The sequence below is a fragment of the Plectrocnemia conspersa genome, unplaced genomic scaffold (genome assembly GCF_051122295.1).
Source record: "Plectrocnemia conspersa isolate PC_06_02 unplaced genomic scaffold, ASM5112229v1 ptg000013l, whole genome shotgun sequence".
In the NCBI taxonomy this organism is placed as follows: Eukaryota; Metazoa; Arthropoda; class Insecta; order Trichoptera; family Polycentropodidae; genus Plectrocnemia; species Plectrocnemia conspersa.
Genome location: NW_028277177.1, coordinates 12,865,380 through 12,891,011, shown reverse-complemented (window position 1 = coordinate 12,891,011; position 25,632 = coordinate 12,865,380). Strand labels below are relative to the sequence as shown.

The window sequence follows — 25,632 nt, the reverse complement described above, 5'->3', positions numbered from 1 at the left end:
ATTTTAATCACAAATGAACAAGCTCAAACATCCGATGAAAAGGTAGACTATTTAGAGGAATTTTTACGAAGTAAATAATTGCCAATAGAGACACATTCCTATTTTTTTTCCTATTTTTACAGATGTGGACATTGAATAACTTTAACCATGTAAAAATATGTACAATCTTTTTTTCTATTTCTTTACCAAGTAGAGCTATTTTATATGATTTTTTCCATAATAAATAATTTTTTAAAAAATGTTCGTGATATATGATGATTTTTTTCAATATTTTGAATTACAAAGATGAGTCTCTAATATTTTAGAATCCATAATGGCAGTCAAAGTGACAGAATTTTCAATGAGAGATTAAATTTGATGAAGTTTAATGCAGACGTTGATTATTCTAAACCTCGGTAACTTCCTGATGTTATTGTGTATTTTCACTTTTGCTCCAAGCAATAAACGTAAGATTGGCGTTTAGCACGTATTCATAAGAGCTTTGTGCGATATACATTCGGATAAATGGTAAAAGAGGTGGCGGGCGTGTATAAAGATGTCCGATATCGGCCTCATCGGTTGCTGCAGGAATCTGTTTAATGGATGGTTTATTCCAGTTTAATCGCCATCGGTCGGATAATGAAAGGGTTGGTCGTATTTATACGTCTCGTGTCATTTATTTATCGTCCGCGTGCCCACGGGCTGCTCCTCCTCGGCACACACGGTTCGGATTGTGAGGCGGGCCAGAGATTGCCAACATCTGGTCTAGCATATTCACCCAGTATTCCAATAGCTAGGAAAAAATAGTATGAAACGTATTTAGGTATAACGACGATTATATATTACATTTATGAAGAAAACTGTATAGTTCCAGTGTCAATACAAAGAACAATATATTTTACTAAATGTTTACTAACTTTAAAATAAAATAAAACACATAAAAATTGTGGCAATGGCCATGATATTGACTTTATTAAAAAGACAATTTTATGCCATTAGTGTTTAAATAAGATTTCGAGCATATGAGCGGCCGCGGCTGGATTGAATAAATCGCAATCTAGAAGTCCAATTTTCAATTATTTTTCGAGTAGCTGCGGCCGTATATCGGCAATAAAGCAGCGAATGTTGGCTTTCAAGTCATCCATAGTCTCTGAATTATCGGCGTAGGTGTTAAATCACACGATTTTGGAGGCCATTTTACAGGTCATTACACGAAATTATGCAATAATCGAATGTTTTCTTCAATAAATTACTTGTGACGCACGTTGTGTAGCATGTTGCGCCGCCTTGTTGAAATCAAAGCTCTTCCACATTAATGCCGTTCAATTGGGGAACTAAAAAGTCAGTAATCATGGATCTATAGCGCTCTCCATTGACTGTAACAATCTGGTCGGCATCATTTTTGAAGAAATATGGACCAATGATAACACCAATTCATAAATTACACCAAACGCTGACTTTTTGTAGATGTAACGGCGACTCAATAATGGCTCCAAATGCGGCAATTTTGCTTGTCAATTCAATCAAAAATGAGCCTCATCGCTCAGCAAAATTTTGTGGGGAAAATGAGGATCGAGTGCAATCTCTTTTTCGGCCCATTTACTAAGCGTACGACTCACACTTTGGTCATGCGGCTTAAATTTTTGCACGAACTGGATCTTGTAAGCTCGTAAACCAAGATCTTTCCATAAAATCTTCCATAAAGTGGATGGACACAGCTCTAATTGCTGTGCACGATTGCGAATCAACTCATTCGGGTCCTCCTCAATACTACGCTTCACGACTTCTTCGATGCGCACTGTACAATGTCTCTGCGGATGCGTATTATCAATTAGAGAAACAACTCTAGTTTTAGTTTAATTTTTATTTACCCTTAAAGTTTGTATATCTCTGTATTTTTTTATTTTGTAATCAACAATTACAGTATAAAGAAAAAATATCGAAGAAAATAAAAAGCATGCAAATTTGATTTGATTAAGTAGCTTTGGTATATCTGAGTCAACGAAATAATAATTTTTTTATTTTTATTATAAAAAAATTATTATTGTTGCCAAAGATTGTGAACAACTGACCAGCTCGTTCCTGTATTTAGCAGAAGGTGTAATGAACAACACCTTTCGGTGCAAACGGATCCAAGATAACAGCTTACAATGGGATTCTTCACGCATTTTAAATGCGGTTCATAAAATAAATCAAATTAATCTCATAAAATCTATATCCACGTACAAGTATCCGTTTTACGAATACACGGCTGGTCGATCGCGCAACCCATAAAGCCCGTGTTTTATACATAATAAAAATACTTGATTATCTGTATATTATTTGGGTGGATTTCTTTTATAAATATTGATTAGTTTTTTAACAGAAGCAATAAAAATATCCTATCACTTAATTTGATAAAAAAAATCATAATCAGTATATTGTATTAAGTTATAAAAATATGTGTTTTATATAAATATGAACAATCTATAAATTTTATATTTCCAGCTCAACATTAAACTAGAGCCATCTATGATCAGAGTGCGAAACTTCAGTCAGATGCCAAAAGTCTGACTCCCCTTGTAAATAGTATATTATTAATATGAAATAAATAAATAATTAAAATACGTATGCAATAATTAATTTATAAATTTAATAACCTAGTTATTATTAAATAATGATAAATATAATTTATTTAATTTTAATTAATAGAAATTTAAATGCCGCAAACTTGATAAGGAATCAGTCACAAAATTAATGATATTGCGCTAAATTGTATAAAATAGATATAATAATTAAAAATAAATATGTAGTGAGATGATGAAAAGCACATTTTTTTTTTAATATATTTATGTGACATTATTATAATATTTTTTATTTATTTATAATGTGGTAATAATAATAATGAGAATAACATATCTTGTATCGATCTGAAGAGAGAAAAACGTCGCTAGCGTATCGCTATCAGCGTTTGTTTGTTCCGCGGGGAATTTTCCGCTAGGGGCGGTCTCACACGCTTAGGCGTGGCTTAGTGGTGGTGGGGGTTCCCCCACTCCAGCGGCGAGACCGCAAGCTGACTTCAAGCAACACTTCAAATAATTGGAATGATCGACATGAATTATTTTATCTACATAACACCGGGCTTCGCGGGGAGCTTTCAAATTACACGATTACATTCCGTGATTACCATTGAAAATACAATGAAGTTATTTTTTATAGAATTGTATATGAATCAATTTGTATCCTAGTAAAAAATAAAATAATTTATATACACACTGTATTAGCTATACAGTGTACACTCGATTATCCGGGTGTGGATTATCCATGCTTGAAATAATTTTAATTTTTAATGAGAATGCGCTTCTCTTGTGGCATGCGAAACAAACGTAAGGTAGGACAAAAAATAATAATATACCTGTTGATTATTGTAATCTAAAAGGAACATAGAGATTTTAAAAAATTGGTTCAAAACCAAATGGGTTCCTGAAGTTCAAGATTTTTTAAAAAGTGAAGGTATGCCATAAAAAACAGAATTGTTAATAGATAATGCCTCTTCTCATCCGAATGAAAGCATATTGAAAACGAACGACGATCCTGTATTACCTAGCGTTCATATTAGAAAAAAATATAGCAATATTACAACTTACAATAAGTAAGAATCGAATGAAGCATATCTAAACTATTTTTTCTAATAAATTATATGCATATTAGTTTTTACCTGCAAAAACTCATTACGGACATTTAAACGAGTGATTATGTCCAGAGCAAAGGCAAAATTATGGTTTTTAAGTTCAGGAAAATATGATATATGTTTCATTTCTAAAAATAAGATCATATCATTTTTCAATTACCATAACCACCGAAGAACTTTTCCCAAACTTAACCAACGAATTTAGCTGTGGCATCTGAATATTCTGAGATCATGAAGAAAACTAATAAATTGTTTATAATTCAGACCCCTTGATCGAATAAAATTAACTAATTTAACAATACAAGATGTGACGTGTTCAACCTGTAGCACGTTTTTGCACAACGCTTGTTGATGTAAAATACAATGAATTAGTTCCTTATCACTGCATTCCTCACTAATTTTGTCCTTTATTTTCTTCAGAACTCCCGAATTTTTGCCAGTTAAAACTGGTGCTCCGTCAACAGTCACACTCACTACTTATTTCCATGGTAATTTATATTTGATTAGGCAATTATTTACTTGTTTAAATATATAATTTCCAGTTGTCTGGTCCTTCATAGACTCCATTGATAAAAGTTCTTCATTTATTTCAAAATCAGGGTATCCTTTCGATCAGTATTTTCATCGAGAGCGACTGAATACCACGTTATCGATTGTAATATTGATAACATCATCATCAATACATATTGTCCATCGAGATAAATTTTGTAATTCATTTTTAATACTCGGACATACAATATCGACAGCTGAAATCATGCATTTTTTAATATAGTCATCATCATAAAATGGTTTATTATTCTTTGCAATTATATGGACAATTACATAACTCACTTTTGTGACATCTTCTTGTTCCTTAGTCATCAGCGTAAATGTATTTTATCGTGATAATGAATTATGACTTCTGTTTATCTGTTGCTTTTGATCGAACTACCGAAGATAATTTTGACTTTTATCCATATTTATGGAATTGAAATGTCTCTTAATATTAAATTATTTTAACACTGCAATACTATCGTGGCAGACAATAGAAATAGCTTTATTATTTAAATAAATAAAAAAGTATTTTGTTTTCTATTTTTCGTTAAAAACACAATTTTTCAGATCGACTTTTCTTCTCTTGTTCATTGTGGGTGTATTATTTATTATTATTTTCAAACGTTTATAATAAATTATTCTTTTATTATTTTTACGTAGCAACATGAAACACACACAATACATACATTTGAGAAAAATGTATTATTTTTAGAAAATCAAAATTTTAATACGTGTTTACTTGACAAAATTGAAGAACCGATTAATAAAAGAATAAAGAAACTGTGCAGAAACGTTTCATTTGAAATTTATAGTTACCTATTTAAAGACAAAACACATGTTAGTCGAGATGGCGGCGAAAATATTGTATTGTTTCACCAGTACCTATCTAGAACGTGGATCGTTCTGAATAGTCATCAAATTTCTAAAGGCTTTCTTTTTGCCGCTATTTCATGACGATATAACATTTTGGCAGGACAAGATCACAAAACCAACTTAAAATGTTTTTTTTTAATTATACGTACTAACATATTTTTTAAATTAAAGTAATTTCTAAAATTCTTCCCGGGTCAGATTGAATATTGGTGCGAGCTGCCGTTTGACCAGACCTGGTTTAGAGGGTCAATAGTGCGATGTGTGTTCGAGTATTGTCGTGCAAGAAAACTATACCATTTAGATTAACCAATGCAGGGACCAGATATGGCAGTTTTTAGATCACATTTTTTTTGATAATAACCCTTACCTGTAATGGTCTCGACAGGATTAAAAAATATTAACTAGATTATACTAAATGTACACCACTAGTAACAATAATTATATTTTGTTGTAATTTCAGTAATTCGAAATGCATTAGAACTTCATTCCTGTATTCCAAGTATTTAAAAAAATAAATTTAATTTATCAAAATTTCTCGAGAAGTGAAAATGAGAATTCTTATTTCTTAAGAAAGGAAAAACATAAAGAAACCAAAATGTCTAGTTACATATATTGATTGTAAGCTATAATAATAGTTAATAATTCATAAAAATTGTATGTCTCACTATTAGTGAGTATTGTTCCCGAAGATTTTTTTCATCCTATAGTATCAAATCAGGCTAACGCTTTTTATGAAAATTCACAATAAATAAAATACAATCATAATCTTTAGCAGTAATTTTTTTATTAAGGATTAGTTTAATCCTGTAAAATAAATAATGTATTATTTATTTTTATTTACAATACCCTAAAAATAATATTTAAATATTTTTTATTTAAAAAAAAATACAATTTGGATACAGTTGTTCCATTCATTCAAGCTATTTATTGATTTTCCAACGCAATATAATATCCACGGGAGGTATTCTACTCCCATAGCGAATATAGTATGAATAATAGACATTACTGACTCTTCAAAAAGTTGCCTTCATAATAACACGTATTCCCACCCCATTGCGTTATTGTTGGTCGTCGCTTAATTGTAGGAGTTGTTATATATAATTGAAATTCTATGCTTCTTTTCATTAATAATAATAATAAATGTTATATTATAAAGATAATAGCATATATTATATAAACTTTTAGCTGTAAAGCTGAAAATATTTTAAGTATCTTATTAGAATCTCAATTTTAAACCATACTATGGAACAAAAATACATAAAATATATTAATTTCTGATAGCATTTATTTATTAAAATATTGCTACTGAATATGTTTTACTTGTTTTTAGTTTTAAACATTGAAAACGTTGCAAAGTCTATGGTGTAAAAAAGATACAGTAAACATATAAAAATGGGAGAGTAGTTAAATTACATCCATTTCTTAAACTTACATTTTTATTTATTTAAAATATATTTCTATGAGAGATACGTAAATTGAATTTATTATAAATTTACTTAGTCTTTGATTTCAGATAAATAAAAAATATATTTATGCAGTGTAAAGCTGGAGAATAGACAGTATGATGAATATAATAAATATCTTCCGATTGCTGAATTTTATTAATTTTGAATATGAATTGTACAACTAGTTCAACACCGTGATCATATATTTAATAGCTATTTGAAGGCATTAACAAATTTAACTTGCAGTTTTATCGCAAGGTTGAAAGTAAGATGAAACTCTCCAAAACACTGTTCGAATAAAAGATTAAGGAATGATTGAAAAATATCATAGCTTTTAATTTGAAAAAGAGGCATATAACCTCAAACTATTTGTAAAACGGCGTTTCTACATTAACCACACAAAAACGATCCGTCCTTCACTATTAATTAACGCTTATCACAAAAGTAATGTGTACTATGTTTTTGTTACAGTTTTCGTATTTATTCTGTTTTAAAACACGAAGTGGTGCAGGCATGAAGACATTCAATAGTTCTCAATCGGCTGATCAAAGCTGTTTTATTATCGGCAAGTAAACTTTATTTTTAAAACTTTTTTTGCGATTTGGCAAACCATTTTTTTACTGATTTACCGTTACTATTTAATAACTAGCGTGAAATCTTTTTAGTTTTTGCTCTTTAATAAGAAAAAAAGGTCTTCAAAATTAAATCTATATTTTTTAATTACAGTATTAAATCAAAAATATCGCTGTCAAATAATTTATTACGTTTTCTTGAACCGTTTTATTTCAAAACTGAGCAAAAAGAAAATCGAATGTATTGTAAAAAAAATATTTGTAAAAAATACGCGGTTGGGTTAAATATTTTATAATTCTTTTAAAATGAATAAATGCAGTTCTAATTCATTAAATTTAAAATAACTCACATATATTCCTAGAATTTTTTCACACAGTGAATATTACATTGCATATAACACATACAATTAGTATATTTTTATAGAAAGTTTTATACACGTATTAGCCATAGAAAATTTAATTGCTTTATAAATAAAGAATAAAATTTACAAAAATAAATAAAATATATGTTACTAATTTCTTGTAATGTATATGTTCACAATTAAATTATTTTAATGCACTACAATAGAATGTAATTTTTAAAATATTTTTTAGTCATTTTCTAAAAGATATCATTTATATATCATATATAAAATAAATAATAAATATTCATTTTTATTTATTATAAACACAGATCACAAAAGGTACAAATCGTATAATAAAGATTTAACGTTACACTAGCAAAAAGTAGGTACTCAACCCCTATAAGCATTCACATCTTATAACATTCGAAAAAAGTTGATAATTGTAATCAATAGCACAATATACATTATAATGTCGAGTGTGTACAATGCATTCAGTGAATTATCGCGGTCGCTAGCATTAACAGTAAAACGACACCTAAGGTTAAAATTTCAATTCAAGTCTAGCCTGTACGAATGCATTAGTCGACGATTGTGAATCTCGGGTCCTCATCTGTAGTAACATTACGTGACACCTGAATGCGAGTCTGTAATTTGATTTGTTAAAGTGATTGTGCACGGCGCAGATTGTATCGCACTTGTGACACACACACTCACAAATAATATAATATACTGTGGCCTTTTGTGGTCTAAGAAGGACCCACATCCTGGGTGTCGTGTTTTATCCAATTCTTAATAGCGGCTGTGATGTTCGGCGATAACGTCGTCACGATACGTATTATATTAAAGTAAGTAATAATGATTTAGTTTTCCTACTATATATATAATATTACAGCGAATGTGTAATATGCTGTCACGTATATGTAATTTTTCATCAATCAAAATCGATCCAATTTGAGCTTTTCTTTATGATTTTTGATCATTGTTTATTTTATTTTATTGCTCAATTTAATTTATTTTATTTACACAACCTCTTATCATATCAGACTCATAATTCAGAACATATATTACTTCTTTTATACCATTATTTAAATAATAAAATTAATATATTATTTACAAATAAATAAATTTGTCACTTTATTACTTAATCAGTTTTATCATTTATACATAAAACGAATAAAAATTGACCCAAATTAGATCCTTGTGGTGCTCCACTAGATACAACAATTTTTCTTCATATATTTTAGTTTTTTAATTCCTAAACTACTTACTGTATTACCTGGTCAATGTTATTGCATTTTATAAATTAAAATGTAGATTTAGAAGTCATGATTTGCGAGAAATAATTTTTACAGACCCTAAAATGCCATTGGTTATATTTATAAATTATACATACAGATATTTTTTTATATTTTCGTCTAAAAATGGAGACCTATCAAAATGGACGCCGCTCTGGGGGGGCCGACGCCCTCCTCCTTTTGACACTCTCATCTCACACACAAATCACATTAGGCCGTTACGCCATTACACTGCGTTCGGTGCCATGCAGAACAAAAAAGAGTCGAAACGTGCCCCGCGTGTCAAACGAGCGCCGAGGGGGGCCAAATTGGGAATATGGCCCCGCAATATGTGCACATTTCGCACACACGGCCTATCGAAACACGCCGAATTTAATCACTACTCACTGTATATGGAAAAGTAATCGTGTTTCAATTTCGCAGCCCGCGGCGCCAAACCGTCGCCATTTCGGGGACTTTTTGTTGTGTGGAACTTTATTTTTTATTGTGATCTGATATATTTTTTAGCACAGTTTGAGTGTGGGGCAAATTACCTTTCAAAGCTTCATAATTCTATAACCTTACCTAGCGCAACTGAAAAAATTTAAATTTTAGTTTTTCTTTAAATATAATTGCAGATAAGAGCATATAGGTCTCAAAAATACATTAAATATATTTTACGTTTCAAGATCGCTTCAAAAATCCATTTTTCAGAATCTTGCTAGCTTTTAATATATACATATATGTACTTAGTTACAGTACAGTATATTTATTTTCAACAGTCAATGCACAATAACATTGTTCAACGTTTGTTAATTGATTAAATTGTTGATTAAATTTCTGCCATGTGATTGGTCGGTCGCCCTGGGAGATGAACCAATATGTGTAAATACACAGGGCGGTATCTTATATCTCCAGCTATACTTGTCGAGAATATTACTTATTATATATGTATATTGTTATAGTTTTATATAGATTATTTATTTTAATCATTACCTTATTCCATGTGTTTTATCATTTTATTTATTTATTCAATCAATACTATTTTATTTGTTCTAATTTGTACCTATTCTCAATAATCATGTAAATTCTGTGTGTATTTGTTTTTATGCACTGTTTCATAAGTAAAACTGCTAGTGATTACTTTTTGTAAGTAAAATGCTGGCAGTGATTTGCGGGCTATAATTTTTCCTAAAAATCTAATTTCCAGTATTTTAGGAGGTTGAGGTTGAAAAAAAAATCTGAAAAACTATAAAATAATATATATATTCGAGACAACCGCATATACTAAATAAATATTTATTGTAAGCTTTTCTCTTGAATCTTACTATAAACAAAGTAACGTAATCAGTAAGGTCTAGACTGATAACCCAGAGGTTGCGAATTCAAGCCAAGGCAGCAGACTCTAATTTATATTTATAAAATGTGCTATTAAGCTAATACACAGTCCTTGCTGCAAAGTGATTTAAAAATTGCAAAAGTCTACTAATAATAAATTAAATAACATATAATAATTAAAATTAATTATTTAGATGTCACCGATTCTCATACTTGCATTATGTCTGATTGACTTACCCATTTAGTGCAGATTCGCCTGTTAATTCAGTATTCTTAAGTAAGCAATCAATAAATAATTACTATTAATTCCAACTGAAATATTCGAATATATTAAGCCTTTTTATAATATTTGATATTAAAATATTCGGGCATATAATATTTAATAAATTATGCTAAGAAACCCGAATATATTTTAAGGCAGATTTTATAAGTTCCTAAGGGGTGGTATCGACAACCCGGCAATGCAGTGACTTTCGGCTGTGAGCTTTAGATTACCATAGAGCCACGTCAAGCGGAACCTAACTGGAATAGCATTGTTGATAGCAGAGTAAAACTTGCCTTTCAAATATTACTCGTATATTTATAATTAAAAAATACGCAAGAATTGCTCCAACGCCAAAATATTGTAGTCCCACAATAAAAAATACACGTATACAGTTCAAATTAGATTTTCACATAAACGCAAACGGGCGAATAAACATTTTTATATCCATTTTTAAAATACTCCGGGGACGAATTAACTTTCGCATGTGTCAAGTGGACGTCCCCTCTCTTCCTGCCAGGATCCCCCGGGAAGCCTCCTTCACTCTGGACGTGAATATGAAACAGAAAATTAAACGCGTGTCGAATACATAGTTGGGGTGCCACCCCCGTCGACATTTTCACATTTATATATTTTAATCATCATCCGACGAATAATCTTTACTGCGCAAATCAAACAGCAGTCACGTTCAACGAACAATATATATTTATATTTATTTATTTATAAATAATAGATAATCTCTAGTAATCGCGTCTTTTATCGAGCTGGCATCATAAATATACGTCATCAACATTCGCAAATTGATATAATTGCACGTGATACGTGTTTTATGTTTATTTTGACGCGTTTTCATCACGTACACTTGTGTGTAATCATACAACTTTATCAGTGCAGTGATCAGTGGGTTTAATTCATGAACGTTAAACGAATCTAAATGATCAACTTGTCATTCTCTCACTTGTTAATGATTGATCGCTAAAGGTTAAAATGGTCGGACGCTATGCATATTAATAATAATAATTTCAAGGATTGTTATAAATGAAGTAGATATTTTTTTTTATCAAACTGGCAAATGTTTTGGAATACGTGTTAGTTAGTAAAATGTATCTTAAAGACTTTTTACGTAATTTAACGAAGTTAATTCTAATTAAAAATTATATTTATTAGAATGTTCAATACGGCTTATAAATCACATTAAAATGTATATTTTATAAATATAAATAAATGCGTGTTTCATATACAAGCAATAATTTATTTCATTTTAATCTTCCGTTATTACCTAACAGGCGCAAGCCCAATGCGTTACATAAGTAAGTCCATCAGACATTTTGAATACCTACAAGTAACTATAATCGGCGACATTTATAAAATTAATTATAAATTATTCTGTATATTATGATTTACTTGGATGTAAGGAAATGTATTTTTATTTAATCAAAATATTAATTTCAACAGCTTGTGCACTTCGTCATAAAATTCTAATCATTTCCTCTTTGGGTTTTTTTCATAAAAGTTATTTTTGAAGTATTTCTACATTTCATTTACTAACAAATACAGTATATCGATGTCTTAATTGTAAATTAGCTAACTTTATATTTATATGGAAAACACTTAATAAACTTTTGTTCCCACCATTCTGATAAATATGTTATAAAAATCTCACATCTCCGAAATATTAGATGATCCTAAATAGTGAATTTTTAGGAATATTTGATATTTGACGATTCATTTATAACTAAAAAAATTATTTGAGGACTTTTCAGAAAAATGTGTACAAATCTTGCATTTTTTATATTAATTTTAACAATAATTAGGCAAATAACTTATTTTTTTTATTACACAAATTTATCCAAAACACCGGTTTTTTAACACAGTTTTTAAAAACTGACAAACCTTAATAGCTAGCAAATTTCAAATGATTATTTATTACATATGCACATACTTATTAAAGTATAATTAAAAAATTATATATGATTTTTGTATTAAAATATTTCATATTCGCTTTTTACAGTCATGTAATTTTATGTCTAGTAATAAATACTATTATTCTGTGTTAAAAAGATCTTTGTATAAATCTTAAACATTTAATTTAATTTTAGAGCACTTAATAAAACTACTAACTTTATTTAAATTACATATAAAAAACTATGTGAATGTAGAAATATTAATTGAGCATTATTATTTATTAAAACTAAACATAGAACAGATTCATACTGTTAATATTATTATATGATCAATATAATAATATTAACGGCATGAATCTAAAAATTATAAATATAAGAATAAATAAAAATTAATGTACATATTTTAATCTCAGTGATATATTGTATGTAGGCATTTTGGTTTCTCGATGTTATTAATTTCTCGAGAAATGAGAATATTCATTTTCACTTCTTATTTTCAATAAAAAAAATCGAGAAATTTTGTTAAATAAATAAATATATATGTAATAATGTAGATATCTTTATATTATTGAGGAACAGAAAACTGGATATTCGTTAAAGAGAACAAACTTCAATATGATGATAATTTGTTATAATGGATGCGAATATTCGAAGAATTTCTGGCTTTCGTATTTAAAACCGAATCGTAAAGAAAATAGTCAATGATAGTTGTTGCTACTTTTAATGTTTCATATTTCGAACAAGATAACGACATAAAACCTCTTTGCATTATTGGAAAAACGAGATTTAAATTCGCTGAGAGGGAAATTTTATGGCGTAACTCCGTGAAAAGCCACAATACATTTTTGTAATCTGCCGATTCCCACGCGGATTGGTTTCTTCTTATAGAATTATTAATGTGATTTTTAGATTACCAAAACAAAGATAAAACTGATTGGTATAGTTAAAAAAATTGTAAACATTTTATTTACCTTTATTAAAAGCTGGAACGGACTTACTCTTTCTAATGCAGCGGTATTTAAAACAATGAAGCAGTTGTAAAATATTTTAAAATATTCTTCAAATTTCTTGGTTTCTTTAGAATTCTCGATTTGACGTTTTTCTAGAAAAATAATTTTCGAGAAGAAACATTAGATGTTATGCATGACCTGGTTAAATTTAATTTAATATTAATCCGTGAGATTAGGAAAATCAGTGAAAACACAATCTGTGTTGATTCTATAATAATTATTCATTCCAATCTCCCAGACACAATAAAAAATTAATAACATTAGAGTCCATTTGCGATTTGAATCCAGGTCTTTCAGGTTTATTTCACCGGTTTATACCACTGATTTATCGTGGCAATTATAATAGCAAAAACATCTCGTAAACTAAACAATGCTTTTGGCGTATGTGAAGTTATATTATCAATATACAGCGATATAAAAAATGCAGCGGTTTTAAAACATTTCAAAACATTCGTAAAACTTTAATATTATTTATTTTAACCAAAAATGTTTTACTAAAATTTTCGATTTGGCATTTCTAATAATGACCGAGAAAAAACACTAAAAAAATGCACGCAATATAAAACAAATATTACGGTTGTAAAACATTAAAAAATATTCGTTATAATTCAATATTTAACAAAAATAGGCCCTATAAAAATTCTCGAGAAATGTGAATTCTCCATTTGCCATTTCTCTCAATAAAATCTCTAGAAGAAACACAAGTTGCAAGCAATATCTGTATCATATCTAGTTTTAAACTACTTTTAAATATTGATAATACTACTTTTAAATTTCAAATTCATTACTTATCAACAATATATTTACAATCAATTTTTAATAGTATAGATTATTTCAATAATTTGTGCATTTTTAAAGAAATTCATTAACAGATCGAAATAATTGTTAATGTTTATAAATATAATAAATTTAACTACGACTTTAATTTATTACTAACTAAATTCAAAAACTAAAAATATTCTGGAGTCGTGTGAATTTTTTTTAATATGAAATATAGTTTTTTTCGTTTTACGAGTTCACGACCAACGTTTTAATTTACATTTATATTTTTTATCAAATTGTAGCTAATAACAAATTGAAAACATGAAAATGGTTATAAACCAGTAACATGTATAGTATATATAATTTAAAAAAAACTCACAATTCATGAAGACTATTCCTATCAAACTAATGGTTTTCCCGACACCAAATTTCCTTATACCTACTAATATTTATTTGAACAATGAATAGTTTTACCGTAAAGCTCTACACCAGCCCGGGGCTGAGATTATTATTCTGAGCTGATCGTCTGAAATACGGTAGGTGTTCCTGTCTATTCCCCCGACCAATGAGCTATCGTCTCATGTTCCTTTGTTATTTTAATAAAGCAGCCAGGAAAGTGTACTCGCGTACCGTGTAGGGGGGTTGCGCCCTTTTGTGTCGTGAAAAGATGCCCGACGGCGAGGAGGGGAGGACCCCCCGTTTTGGCACTATCCAAAAATTGAAATAAAAACCTTTCAGCATAATGAACGCCTCCCCTATGTTGCATCGCCATTTTGTCGATTGGGGCGAGCAACACTCGGACGTGTAAATTGCAAAAGTAAATTTGCAAGCATTATACGCACTGTGTCGGCTTCACAAGTGTACCTAACGAGAACTTGACGATACTGTCAATGTGCGTTTAGTGTAATGATGTTAAATTTTGACTGGCGGTGTGCTGATGTGTCTTCCAAAAAGGGGGTGATGGTTAAATACATTTTTATGATCGCGTGAACGCGTTGAAAAATCAACGGAGACAATGACACTACTAGCTTTATAGCTGCCCTTAAATATTAAAAATGTTAATATGCAGTATTTAGCAATTATTAAAAACAATTGTATTGCTTTCATTACAGAAAATGTATGTATTCAATCGAATTTATTGAAAGATTATTATAATCGTTCTTCTTAGATTTTTGACTTTAGTATTATAATTTAAAAGTTGTTTATAACTGTTTTCCAAAGATTAGGAATTTTTACCATTTCTCTACTGTAAAACCTTTTTTGAAACGCGGTTTTTCATTAAAGTATTTCAAGTGAATTCGGACATATTCAATTGATGTAAAAAAATCTGAACAAATGCTCTAGTGATATGCATATGGTTCAACTTTTTAACTTCTTATTATGTAATTAAGTATTTTTCTATTATATTAGTACCTAAAAACAGTTTTAAAAAATTAAAATAGGTTTTCAAATTTTACAAATTTATCCGTAAAAACATGGTTTTAACTCTTTAATCGCCAGTGACTAATTTGTGTGTCGCTTGTTATTTCTCTTCTCACGCCAGAGAAAGATTAGATTATCAAATTATCTATTTTCGAAAATAATCGTCAATTTAAACACAAGGTCTAAGATTGAAATTTTCGTAATTCAGATCATAATTAATTTTTTGTGGTAAGAGTATTTATATTTTTGCTCCAAAGGTAAGAAATAGCAATATATTTCATAAATATATCCACCCAGGGCCGCCGAGAGCGAAACCGGGCCCTGGAAAAACAATGATTCCGGTGCTCATGACAAAAATGGCATAATTTCTTGAATAAATATTAGTAGGTACGAGTTAACCCTTTCTGTGTTACAAATGAATATAAAAATTAGCCACCGTTGCGACATATTTTTAAAATCATATTTTATGCGAAATACTTTAATTAGGCATTACAAATTATTAAAAATCTCTACTCATAATATTTACCTGATAATTATTCGGAGATTCTTTTTGCTGCTCAGTGTTGCCAGATAATATATAATTTCGTTAGTAAAAATATATATTTACTGGTGGAAATGACATACTATTTTAAAAAATATTTTTGGGATAGATTCTAGATTTTTTTAGCAATAACCACATGAAACTGAGTGTATTACTTATTTATTTTTCTGCATTAAATCCAGTTATCAAATTACTGATAATACAATCTATAAAAACAATATATTTATATAATTCAACCGGTGCCTTTGTTGATTTTTCCTTTGTTGAATAATGAGAATGTATTTGTAGGAAGGAACATTATTTTTATGTTTGCATTATCAACTATCAATAAAATATTAAATGGTAGGTAATTCTTTGCAGTATTTTTTTATACCTCTTATGATGACTAGACCAATCTTCAAAATGTATTTAGTTATTCAAGTTTTTCAATTAGATTTCCATATAACCGGTAGATTTTTATGAAATACTATTTAGCACACTATGGTTAATCGGAATAGAAGTCGAAATCGCAAACAGCATTTCCACCGAGTAGAAGTGTTCTTCTTCTGTGACCTTTAGATACTATAAAACCTGGCAAAGTTTTTCTAGTTGAAATGTGTATAATATGTACTGATCTGACAATTTTTATCTCACTCTCTTTTGTGTTATCCAAGTTCTGCTTATAATGTTAGACCAAAGCGCAGAAATATGAATTTACTTTAGTTGAATGAACGACAGTCGAAGACTCACTATATACGTATAATACATTACATATATTAACAATAAAGCAAAAAATGTGTTTGCTGAGGCAGCAAAAACATTCGTACGGTGAGATGTGGAGACATAAAATTTGAAACTATTTCTCGACATCTTTGTAATGGTTTTTTCCTTTTCTTTCGAAACTATTTTTCGAATCTTTGTACTTGTATTGTACTGGTATTTTCATATCATGCTTTAATTGGTTTTTTCTATGGATTATAAATTGTATTACACACAATAGTACAAATAAATTTATACTTTGATATATTATTTACAATTATTGTTTATTGAAATATGATATTTGTAAACTTAGAGATTGTATTACAAAAAAAATCTAAAATACGTGCTCTTATTCCAAAAAGCTAAAAATATTATCAAATATTTTTTTAGTTCAAATTCAACTCCCTTTTGGCCCTAAGCTTTGTGTCTGTGCAATTGGCTAGATATAACACTGAACTGAGAGTAAATAAGAGTAGTATAAATTAACGTAAGCTTATGGATCATTATTTCATTGAAATCATAGTTTTTACATAATACATGATTCAATTTAAAAAGTATTAATCTAATACTAAAAAAAAAACAAAAAAATGTTGTATTTTCTATAAACAGTGTTTAAGATCAACATAGTTATTATTGTATAAAATCAGACAATATGTTGTAATAAATAAAATAAATGTAGTTTTTTTTATTTTAATTTAATAATTAATAACTATTTAAATAATTAAAACTATCCATAGGACATGTATTATTTTACTCTTGACTAATTTTATAATTGGTACATAGAATATGCGATTTAATTTTTGTTAATTGTAAACTATTAATTAATAACTAGATTTCAGCGTCTAGCTTTATCTTATTTATTTAATAAAAAAATGAATCTGGTAGAAATCAAACCCTGGATTTATATTATTATAAATTACCCCAATCCGGCCGTCTTATATTATATTTATAGATAGATAATATTGAAAATAAATAGATAAAAATCAATTATCAGATTAGTAAGTATATCTAAAAAGTTTTAGATTAATAAAATCTGTTTTTTGATTCACTTTATATTATAATATATATATGTAGATAACATATTTCATATTTTCTTTTTTATAAATGATAAAAAATTTTGTAATACAATTACATAAGATAAAATGTCACATAAAATGAGTAATTTATAAAATAAACATTTTGTATAATTTTGAGACTTAAAATCAATACATCATTGATCACAAAATATATTTTATTTATTTACAGGTATTATGACATATTATTCTAGAAATATTTTTGACTTGTTGAGTAAAAATGTAGGAGAAACTAATTTTACTTAAGATGTAGTATTTTGATTAAACAAAATAACAAGAAAACATCAAAATAACAACCAGAGATGTTGCAGAAACAACTAAACTCCATTAGCTGATTGATAATCATGTGACTAAGCTCTGGCTTCTGATTGGTTGCTTTTATTTGTCTAAGTTCGATATAACTTTTGCTAATCATGTAATTATATGTAATAAAAATGTATTTTTTATAGTCAATAATTATATAATAATTATTATATATCATTAATAAGTACTTAATTTATATTTCTATATATATATTATACACGTCTGTTTGGTAAAAAAAAAAACATTTTTGGTTTTTACAAGAAACAATCAGAAATATAATTATACAAATGAAGGTCAAACTTTTATTAATTCATTGCATTTTTTTTATGCAATTATTAAAATTATTTAATATTTTTTACTAATAGAATAGCATAGCGAGCAATTTCCACGTTCATTAAAACCCAAATATTATTTATCATTATAATTAGACCTCATAAACAAGATACAAATTTGTATTTTTTTCGGATTTTATCCAACTTTTTAATTGATAAGCAATGACATGAACCATTGAGTAATGTTGTTGATTAAAAACAACTAACTAATAACACATTTTTTATACATTATCTATTTAAATCGAAAATAAATGTTAAAAAGACCGAGGCAAACGTGTCAAGTAATTTGACGTGGTGAAATTAACATTATAAAAATATAAACATTATATATGTAATATAACTACACACCTGAAATGGATTAGAATGTGCTAGTGTTTTTTTAGATATGTGGTTATGCTAGATATTTGCCACTCGTCTAAATTTCCAAATGTGTGTTTCAGTGTTAAAATAAGTTATAAAGCATATAATGAGTAATTTAGTATAATTTCTATGTACACTAGCTTTCTGTACAAACTACTAAATAACTTATAGTTTAATAAAGTACTAATATGTGTGAAAGTAGCTTTAAGGTTGCATCATTTTTATTAGATATTTAAAACAATATCAATTTTAAAGTTACCCTTATTTCTGATTTTTAAAATCTATTTATTTAATATTCTCTTAAATAAAAAATGTAATTATTCTAATAAAAGATTTAGCAAAAATATTTGTAACTTAATATATTATTTTATGTTTAAGTATATTTCTTTTTTAGTTTTAATACGAAAAATTTGAAATAGAAAATAAACATAAATATATTTTAACTAACGATTATGACTTATTTCAATTCTAACAAACGAATAACACGAAACAAATAAAAACAATATTCAAGTAAGCTTATATCAGAGAAGATGGATTTTTCAAGAGCTGTTACATCCACGCCATATAAAATGGATCCTGAACGAAGTGAACAGTTGGTATTGGAACTGTGCAAAAGCTACGATTACCAAATAATTGAAAAACCTTTATTGCCCATTGGTGCCGAAAGAAAGCTTTTTTCAAATATAAAGAACGACAAACAACCGCAAATAAATGAGGAACTATCTTCTATAAGCCGCTCCAGTTCTACTCTAAGCATCGAATTCAAGCAAAGAAGTGAAAGATTGGTATCAGAATTATGCGACAATGACGATTACCAAATACCTCAAAATGCTATATTGCCCGTCACTACCAGAATAAAATTCTTGTCGAACTTAAACGATGAAGAAAAACCTAAATGTCGATCAAACACAACATCCAAATCCAAAGAAAAACAATCCACAAAACCCATCAAAATCACTTTAGCAAGAGAAGTTCATTCCAGAATATTGAAAATAGCTTCAGAAGCGTGTTTGGACGCTGAAAAGATAGCGATTATCAATAAAAGTAATTTCTGTTTCAACGGCATCGAGCATCTATGTTCCAAAACTAAAGAGAATATTAAAAGACAAGAGTCTGCCGTTACAAAACTGCAGTCTCATGGCGTTCCATGGGTTATAAAAACCTTCGTTTTATCATCGGCAAGAATATCAGATAGCTGGAAATCACTTCATAAACTACTCGCTGAAAAGCATCAATGCTTACAGGCGATCGAAGACGAGCATTATAATCCAAATTTAAGACAATCATTTCAAGAATGGCAATCTATCACTAAAGATATGCTGAGTAATGTTTACGAGACATTCAAAATGCTCGACATCGGTTCTCAAGAAGAACAACGTAAATATACGCAAAACTTTACTTATTTTAAAAAGGAAGAAAACGAAGGTTTACAAATTGAAAATGTTGATAAAAATTAAATAATCAATGTAATAATTCAATAAATCTATATTGTTTCATTTCAACATATGTAAATACAAAAAAATAATATAACAATTAAAATATTCACTCAATTAAAAATATAATATTTACTAGTCTTTATTATTAAGTTGCATTAATATTTTCTTAAGAATGAAAACTATCACAATTAATTATTGTATTGTAAAAATTGGTGGTACACTCACAAATACATCTATTTATAAAATATTAAATAAAATTATTATACAATCTCAACACTCAAAATCAACTAATAAACAGCCATATGTAACATAAAAATAACAATCATTCATTAATTGGTACTTACTAAGAATAACAATTAAATACATTGCCTATTAAACTCTAAGACTAGGAGAGTTATGTATCATAATATCATCAAAGCCATCAGAAAATATGAACTGCTCCAAATAAACGGCCGACCAAATCTTTGCCAACTTTCATAACGCCAGCGTCTACTACTTCTTTATTTTTTCCGTTCAAATTTGTCTGCTTTTCGACTAAAACATAAACATAAAAAATTAAAGACATAATAAAAATGATAAACAATATGTAAAGCAGATTATCTGTATCATTTACACAATAATAAATATTGACATGTCTGGGTGCAAAGAGCAATATGTCTAAATAAAACCAGATCATTGAAAAAAAGTGAAGGTTAGCCATAAAAGATAAATATTAGTTTATCTGCTTTAAAAATATGACATTATAACATTGACTTAAAAACATTTATTTGTATTTAAACTATGTGAAATTTACACCCAACTCTCTTTTTGTCCTGTATTAAATACATAATGCTTTACCACCTGCACAAATCTCTAGAAATCAGCAATTCACAAAAATCGATTAAATATCTCCTATGTCACCAACAATACATTTCAATGTTTTTAGTTGGAATCTTTGAATTATTTCAATGTAGGATTTTTTGGCTGTTCCCTAGATTTAAATTTCATAAGTCCATATCGGCTTTAAAATAGTTTTGTACTGACAGATTAGCCCGTACATTTTGTTCAAATTTGGTTCGCTGATTTTTATTATAAAAATCAGTATTTAAGTTTATTTATTTTACATAAAAATTAGTAATCAAAGGTTAATTTATTTAAAATGTTCAATATTAATTGACCAGCAAAATATAAAAAATATGACAGCATATTATTATACTGAATGTGTCATTACAAACATAGACAAGCACGAATTTATAGAATGTTCTGATACAATATTGTCAATTAAAAAACTTTAGACAGACAGACTAAGATACACCAAATTGTTATTATTACATAAATAACTCACTTATCAAGAATTTCATCAAGTGAGTATTAAATTTTTCTGGAGCTTCTTGATGTGGAAAATGACCTACTTTATCCACAATTTTTAATATTGCATTATTACACCATTCCATACTCCGAACCACAGATTCCAGAGGTACCTTATTAAAAACAAATTAAAAAAGTATGTAATATGAAAGTAAAATATAGATTATGAATCAATTATAATAAGAAGATTGATAAGTGCAATCTTGTTGAGTTCAATGTATACCTGTGGATCATCGTTTCCATGTATAAGAAGAATAGGAACATTGATCATATCACAGTTTTCACGCACTCGCCAAAATATCAAATTCCTATAAATAACATAATAAATTAAAAGTATTGAGTAAAGGAAATATTTTAAATAAGATAATACCTGTAATAGTTCAAAGGTCCTGTCCAGTCTTCATGTCTTGAAAAAACATATCTGTATGTGTCTAACAAATCTGATTTATTACTCAAGTGTGGACAACAGCTCGTTATTATACTAAGGTCATCTTTCAACATTTCGAACTCTGGAAACCACGGAATCTGATGAAGTTAAAAAATAAGCATTATCAATTAATATACAGCAAAATTATTTTATTTTAAATTCATCTCAATTATATTATATGTATTATATTTTATTATAATACAATGCAAACCTGTGTGTGATACATCCATTCGTAATTAAGTGGACCAGATTTTGATAATGTATTCCAGAATACGTTTGGATGAGGCGCTGAGACTGCAACATATTTTTCAATCAATTCTGGCGAATCATGAACCAAAAACCTGTTTAATGGAATAAATATTCTTATAAATATATCATCTAAATCATATTTATAGGTATCGAAAGCTTACCATCCTAATAAACCACCAAGATCGTGTCCCACCAACGTTACAGTGCGAAACTTTGAGTCTTCGGTAAGTGAAATCAACAATTGTCGCAGTTCGATAATCAGTTGTGGTAATCCATAGTGTATTCTTATCGAGGGTTTATCAGAGTCTCCAAAACCTTTCAAATCTATAGCGAATACATGATATTCAGTAGCCAATATGGAAAGTTGATTCTTCCAGCCGAGCCAGCAATCGGGAAATCCGTGAAGAAGCAACAGAGGTGGTGCAGTCTTTTCTCCGACTTCGATATAATGTAACTTGACGCCCTGCAACAAATCTATTTATGAAAAACATATGGTATGTGATGTAATAAATTAACATTATATAACAGCATGAGGGAAATGAGAGTCAACGCTTGTTATATAATATATAGCAAACGTAATTTGGCGATAATGATTAAGATTATCTATATTATCTAATATGCTTTCTATTTCCAATAATTTACTAACAAAAATAAGTGTTGTACTTTGAGAAACTGCAAAGCATCATGGACGATGTGGTGTGCTTTATATTGACTCCTAAAGTGAGGCCATTTTACTATTACAGAACTCATGTCCTTTCGAAAATTTCTAGTCCACCTGTACACTTGCTGGAGTGACAGACATGCATAAACATACTAAATTCTCATTCTTTAATATATTTTAACACATTTTTTCTCTTCATCATTAAAAAAATTTAAGCTGCTGCTGTGCCTTTGTCAGAGAACTCATTTATGGGGGAGGGCAGATGGGAGCATTTCTTCCCCCTCTTGAATTTAATCAGAAAAATGCATGTCACTTAATAAAATACTATGAATCCCAATGAAACCGAAATATTAAAAGAAATTTCAGACTCGCATACGAGTCATCCGTGATGAATGTGTTAAAAAAACGACCACTTACTGGCCAAACTTTGACCCCCCTCCCTACAAAAATCTGAAATTACGTCCCTGAGCTTCGTGTTGAATGCCTGATTCGTACTACTACATTTCATACTGTATGTAGCACTGATTGCTATTTATAGAAGAATAAACCAGTTTTTTAATTTCAATCATTACGCTAGATATATAAATCTTATGTCACAACTTATCAGACATTCTTCTATTAAAATCATTATCATTGACCATATAGGTATAAGTTCATTAGCCATTTTTATGTGCCATTTTATTTGAAAGTGGTGATTATTAAATAAATACATAAATTCTCAATTAATATTTTTTAGAAGAAATTAGAGATTAAGAAAAATTCTTTAACAGATTTAAAAATATTAAGAAGTACATTATTTATTTATTTAGCGAGTATATATATTTTAAGGTTTACATTGGACACATTTTTGTAAACATAACTCTTATAATTTGTATCTCATTTCAAACAAACGCTTTTAAAAAATTGCGCATATAAATATACTGGCTAAGTTTGTTAGCCAGCCTTAATCACCATGTAAATAATTTTATATTTACATACACAACTGAAAAAATAATAAATATAAAATCATTATATTTAAATATTTTTTTAAATTTGATTTAATGTAAATGATTGCTATAGAAAATAATACCAATAAATTAAAGAGTGTGAAATAAATAGCAAAAAATATTTTATATTATTTTTTTTAAATATTGAGAGCCTCTAAATTGATAAAAAAAATCCACAACAGCGGAATAATATATAAAAAAATATGTAAAATAAATTAAAGAAAATTAATAATAGAAAAGAGTATAAATGAATTATTAAAACATACTAATACAAAATGTAGTAGAATAAATAAAAGCAATAAAACGTTGAGAATCACTGATTTATTATATTATTTACTAGAAATTCAATATAAAATAATAAGAAATAATTATGGAAAAATACATAAATGTTCAAATAAAATAAAGAAAGAATACCTTAATTTTGATAAACGATTGCTTCCCAAAGTTCAGGTCCAGTAAGCTCAACGAAGCTTTTTCTTTAGCTGCATTTTTTGAATTTGAACCGCGTCTCCAACAAAGTTTCGGGACTCTCTTTGCGAGTATCCAAAATGTGTATACGACCGCAAAAAAGTATATTTTTAACTTTTGCTTGAATGAGATCTTTTCGACATGCCGGGAGACGGACATCGCGCCGGCTACTGACGAAAAACACTTATCTTTACAAACCAAAGGTCAACTGTTATCAATCGCGGGCGACTCCACGCCCGCATGATACTCACTAAACTAAGCGAGTGGAACTCGACCGCTTGGGTTAATATGACTAAATATCATATGACGTGACGCAACAACATTTTTATTGTCGCAAACACTTTTCAAAAGTCAAATAGCAAACATTAAGCAACCACATGCTCTCGATACTTTTCAAACGCTTGACATAACTATGATAGTTTATTAGTATGGGGTAATATGGAACAAACAAATCTCATTTTATTAATTATAAATATATATTATTTAAAACAAACATAATGAATTAGATAAATAATTATTAATTCAAATTATAAAAAGTAAAATAATTTATTATTAAACAGGGTAATATCGAACAAAAAGATATCTGGGCTTAGACTGGTTTTATTAATCTTGTACACCTTCATTTCTAGTCTCCCAAAATGATAGAGCACTTCAAATAATACTACATATATAATAAACTTCAGTAATGACCCTTAATAACTCTCACACAGCAAAGCATCGCCATTTATATTTATATATCGTATGTATCACTTCATTGTTTCAGTCCTTCAACATTATAATATATTTCTACATGTCTGTAATTATCTAATGCATGTTTTCGAGTCTCATAGTGGCTGCTTAACATCTCTTCTCAAGAAGAAGTTTAGATGTATTCTTATAATTACGTGCAACATTGAGGTTCATAGAAATGCCGCACCTTGTCTGGCTTGAATGACCAACGAAGCACTTTAATATTTTCATATAGATTAAAATAAGTAGGCTTATCTCGCATCTGAAAAATATGTATTTATTAATTTTAAAACGCCCCCACCTGCTCCCCACCTTCAAATAGCGTCCTTGGCAACAAGATCATATATTTGTGTTTGAGCTCCAATCATCGCCTCTTCTTAATACCTTTATTATCTTCATCACCATTTAGCAACTCCCAGAAGTGATTCTATATTTCACTAAATATATCCCGGCTGTTATTTAGATTAATTCCATAATTACATCGATTAGTGCTTAATAAACACAACAGTAACATAATATTATGTTACTCAAAATTATTAATTTTACATTTTCCATTTGCAGCTAGTAAACATTGTAAGTAGAGGGTACCACTA

The 25,632-nt window shown here is 28.6% G+C and overlaps 1 protein-coding gene across 2 annotated transcripts; it reads right to left on the bottom strand.

Moving 5' to 3' along the window:
• Positions 1-20,203: 20,203 nt before the first annotated feature.
• Positions 20,204-24,703, bottom strand: LOC148227323 (epoxide hydrolase 4-like). 2 transcript variants are annotated; one of them, XM_088202619.1, is made up of 8 exons: positions 24,562-24,703; positions 24,257-24,477; positions 22,357-22,658; positions 22,158-22,287; positions 21,890-22,044; positions 21,743-21,827; positions 21,497-21,632; positions 20,204-20,706 (listed from the first exon to the last, which is right to left on the bottom strand). In XM_088202619.1, exons 2-8 carry the CDS (start codon positions 24,467-24,469, stop codon positions 20,594-20,596), a joined length of 1,134 nt encoding a protein of 377 aa, XP_088058745.1. In that variant the 5' UTR covers positions 24,470-24,477; positions 24,562-24,703; the 3' UTR covers positions 20,204-20,593. The 2 variants fall into 2 exon arrangements, with proteins under 2 accessions (XP_088058745.1, XP_088058744.1); XM_088202618.1 differs by having other exon boundaries at positions 24,257-24,498; positions 24,562-24,698.
• Between the last annotated feature and the right edge of the window lie 929 nt (positions 24,704-25,632).